The 3,946-nt window shown below is 47.8% G+C and overlaps 1 protein-coding gene across 1 annotated transcript in view; it reads left to right on the top strand.

Annotated features, from left to right (window-relative positions):
* Positions 1-3,946, top strand: part of SUDS3 (SDS3 homolog, SIN3A corepressor complex component) — a 67,617-nt gene that overhangs the window by 25,439 nt on the left and 38,232 nt on the right. The window contains exon 2 of the mRNA XM_006754148.2: positions 775-865. Within this exon, the coding sequence (XP_006754211.1) occupies positions 775-865 (91 nt within the window). The remainder of the gene's footprint in view (positions 1-774; positions 866-3,946) is intronic.

Raw genomic sequence — 3,946 nt, forward strand, 5'->3', positions numbered from 1 at the left:
CGCTCTTCTGCTGGTCCCCTGGAGGGTCCCTGAGTCCCGTCTCTGAGTGCAGGGGCCGGCCGCGCGGAGGCTCCGCCCGCGGTCTCGGCGTCGCGTCCCACTCTCTCCAGCAGGACCCCGCCGCCGCCGCTGCCGCCGGGCGCCACACGGACCCTCCCGCAGCCGCCGCTGCTGCTGTCCGAGGTGCGGCTCTTGCCAGGGGTGGCCAATCGCACCCGACTGCGCCGAGCGCGCTCCGCCCCACGGGCTCATCCGCCCGCCCTCCGCCCCCAGACCACGCCCCTAGCTCGACTCTGATAGGCTCTCTACTGACCTTCCTTGATCGCGGGGCACAGGCCTGGGCCCGGATATAGGTACTTGATTGAAGGTGCCTGAGGAGCCGAGCTGTCGATGGCGCCCGAGGATTGGTGGAGCTGACCTCGGGGCAGACTGAGGCGGGGCGGGGCTTCTTTGGACGCGGAAGCCCTTGTAACTTCACTTACCCGCGGGCCCGCCTGGGGTGCGGTCATTTTGTTTGTGCAGCGCTGCGGTCAAAGTTCGCGGCACTCCTCCCAGCGCCTTTACTTTTCTTGGGAGACTCCCAGAGGCCAAGGCCCCCTGGGACTCCCCTGGACCACCCTGCTGGAGCCATTGAGGAGGACCCCATTCTTCCGCTAGACCTTGCACAGCCTTCTGATTAATTCTGCCGGAAATTAATATAGCGGTGTTTTGTTTTTCACTCAGGACTTGTAAATATTTCCTGGATTTAAACTTTTTTTTTGTATTTTTGTCAAGGGAATTGCCTTACCTTGTATTGCGTTCAACAGACATCAGCTTAATGCTTTTGGAAAAAGAAATCGATATACTAGATGCGTGCTCTGCGCAAGTAAACGTTCAACACGGATGGGGCACATTTTGATAGGCACAAGGACAAAACTTTAGAAATAGTCTGTGGGTTTTGATAATCATTAGAATAGGCGGAACAGGAACTGTACAGGGGAAACCCTGTTAGCTTTAGCAAGCTTTCAGCATGCCTGTTCAACATATTCTTTTTCAGGGCCACATGGTTTAATGGTTTTGTGTGAACTAATGGCCAAAGGATAATACACTTTGACCCACGTGCAACCTGTGATACCAGAGACCCGTCCTGACCCAGGGTGAAAGATGGTGCCTGCCAGGGGTGAAAGTGCATCATGTTACACAGAGCCATTCTTTCTGTTTGTGAAATTGTCCACGTTGACTAAACAACACAGGAAAGTGAAAACTACTCTCACCCCAAAGTTTATGCAGTTTGACAAGTCAGTGTTTATGAAGAAATGGTGTCATTTCAGAAACACAGTTTGATCCGAAGCCTTGTCAGATGTGTATATAGGACTTCACTCTCGGGAAACTTCTACCATTAACTCTTTTTTATGTGTGTTAGCTCCCGCTGACAAATTTGTGTTCTAAACACTATATTTTCCCTAGTGTTTTGAAATCTCGCCCCATTCCAATTACGATGCTCCCCCCCTTTTTAAAAAAATATATTTTATTGATTTATTTTTTACAGAGAGGAAGGGAGAGGGATAGCGAGTTAGAAACATCGATCAGCTGCCTCCTGCACACTCCCTACTGGGGATGTGCCCACAACCAAGGTACGTGCCCTTGACCAGAATCGAATCTGGGACCCTTAAGTCTGCAGGCTGACACTCTATCCACTGAGCCAAATGGGTTAGGGCACAATGCTCCCCTTTTACATTTAAGTTTGAGTGTCAGGGTATGCAGAGAGGGCCTGTGAGGACAGGTAGCAGGACTCCAAGAACAGTTCTTAAGTAGATGTCTCCCAAGCAGCATGACTGCGTGCCACGTGGGGAGGGGATGCAGAGGCATTTCAAGGTGGTAAAGGTTCGTTTTGAGGGAACTTGATTCCTGTAGGCCTAGAAAAACTGTCCAAAATCATTATATTAACATAAGTAGGTCCTCCTTCTCTAAAGAGTCATTGAGTAAGAACTCATCTTACCAATTCTGAAGTTGGCAATACGGATTGGAAGGAAGGGGGTAAATTTTCACCACCCTAGTGTTCAGTTGTGTCTATTCATATAAAAAAAGAAATGCATGACTATTAACAGATGTTATTTGCAATCAAGAAAATAGAAATAAAACATAAGCATGATAAAAATCCAAGTGTCTTGAAAGGAAGCCAATTAGCAAGGAAATCAACTCTTTTCTCTGATTCATTATAGCAATGAATTCTAATTTCTAAATTGTTGGTGCCTTTTCTGGTCTATGATTACTGGTACTGATAGGAACTCAAGTTGCTCAATATAGTTGATTACAAATAATTTAGATCAGATCTAACAGCATAAATAAAGAAAATGACATCATCCTTTGGATAGGAGACAATTCTGAAATCTTAGTTTATATATAGATAGTGAACAGTGAGCTGCAAGGATGGCTCTTATTTAGAAGGGGCTTCAGAAGATCTCTGAACTCCTGAAAAGACATTGTAGCATTCCATTCTGGAATTTCTTGAGTTTTGTTGGGTAGAAAAAAAATCCCTTACAAATATAGCCAAGATTTTAATGAAGACAAGGTAGAAAAAAAATCCCTCACAAATATAGCCAAGATTTTAGTGAAGACGGTAGAAAAAAAATCCCTCACAAATATAGCCAAACTTTAAATGAAGACAAGGTAGAAAATAAAAACGTTAAAATAAATGGGATGAGAACAAGGTATTGCATTTTGAGAAGACTCTATGAGTGCCAATTCAGAGATAAATTCGGTCCCAAAGGATCTGAGAATCAGAAGACTGGATTCCACCCAGTATTTAGACAGTATTTTCATACTGTATTCAACTTTACTACTTGTGAGTTACTTTTCTATGGAGACTTGGTGCAACATTGACAGTAGGGTTACTTTGGACAAACCATTAAACATCTCTGCGCCTTTGTCCTTATCCCTTTTCTTGCTACACACAACGAGAGAAGGGAGATCGTAATCTGTGCCTTAAACAAAGCTTGTCACACTGTGTCCCCTTCTACGCAGAGGGAATCACACAAATCAGTTTGTGCATTGAGTCGCTCTCTCGTTTTCTGTTTCCACAGAGCACCTTCCTTCAGTTAGCCTAATTAATCTCCTGTAGGCAAAGGTGGCAGTTGAGAGCTGGTCCGCAAGTCACTAGATTGGGGAGAACCACCCTAAAAAAACCAATATTCTAAGAAACATGAGGCATCTGTATTCTCCAGGGCCTGGTTCTGAGTCTAAACAAGGCCGACTGGACGCTCTCATTTTTTTAGGCAAGTGGCAGCTCTTTTCTCGTCTGTAAAATCGGGATAACATCTTATCGAGTAAACCTATACAAACAGAAAGGACTCCCAGAGACTGGGAAACTATCCTTTTGTTCACTCCAGGATGGAATACCAGCATCCTTATCTTTATTTTAGTTCTCAATAAAGTTTCAATTAGTCCGGGAGGAGCCAGGCACCTTTTCTTCGGGACTCTAGATATTTAGGCATGATGTCGTTCACCTGCTTAAAGAAGCGATAGACCAGCTCCACCTGCAAAAGCCCTTCAAAACCTCTGCCTCTCACGTCGCTAAGGATCCCCACTTTGGCTCTGGCCCCCGGCGCCGCCTGGCGGCTGTTTCCGGAAGTCGCCTCTGGGCTTCGGGGTCCTGGCAGAGATGAGGCCTGCCCATGGGTTTGCCTGGAGAGGCTCTGTCTCCGCCCCTAGCCGCCAGCCGCTAGCCGTGGAGGATTTTAAGGCGGCGATGAAGGGGCTGAGGTTAAGGCGAGGGGGGCGTCCGGCGACCTCTCCATTCCCTGAAGGATGGCGGAGTCAGGCGATCCTTGGGCAGCTGGCGACCCGGAAGTTGCCACCGGAGCGAGGTCCCCGTTGCCGAGCGCGGGCGCGAGGGCCGGGCTTCCCGGAGACGGGGAAGAGGTCGCCGCGCCTCCCGCTCCTCAAGTTGTCTGCTCCGTCGGGCACA

This window comes from Myotis davidii, unplaced genomic scaffold (assembly GCF_000327345.1).
Source record: "Myotis davidii unplaced genomic scaffold, ASM32734v1 scaffold1330, whole genome shotgun sequence".
Classification (NCBI taxonomy): domain Eukaryota; kingdom Metazoa; phylum Chordata; class Mammalia; order Chiroptera; family Vespertilionidae; genus Myotis; species Myotis davidii.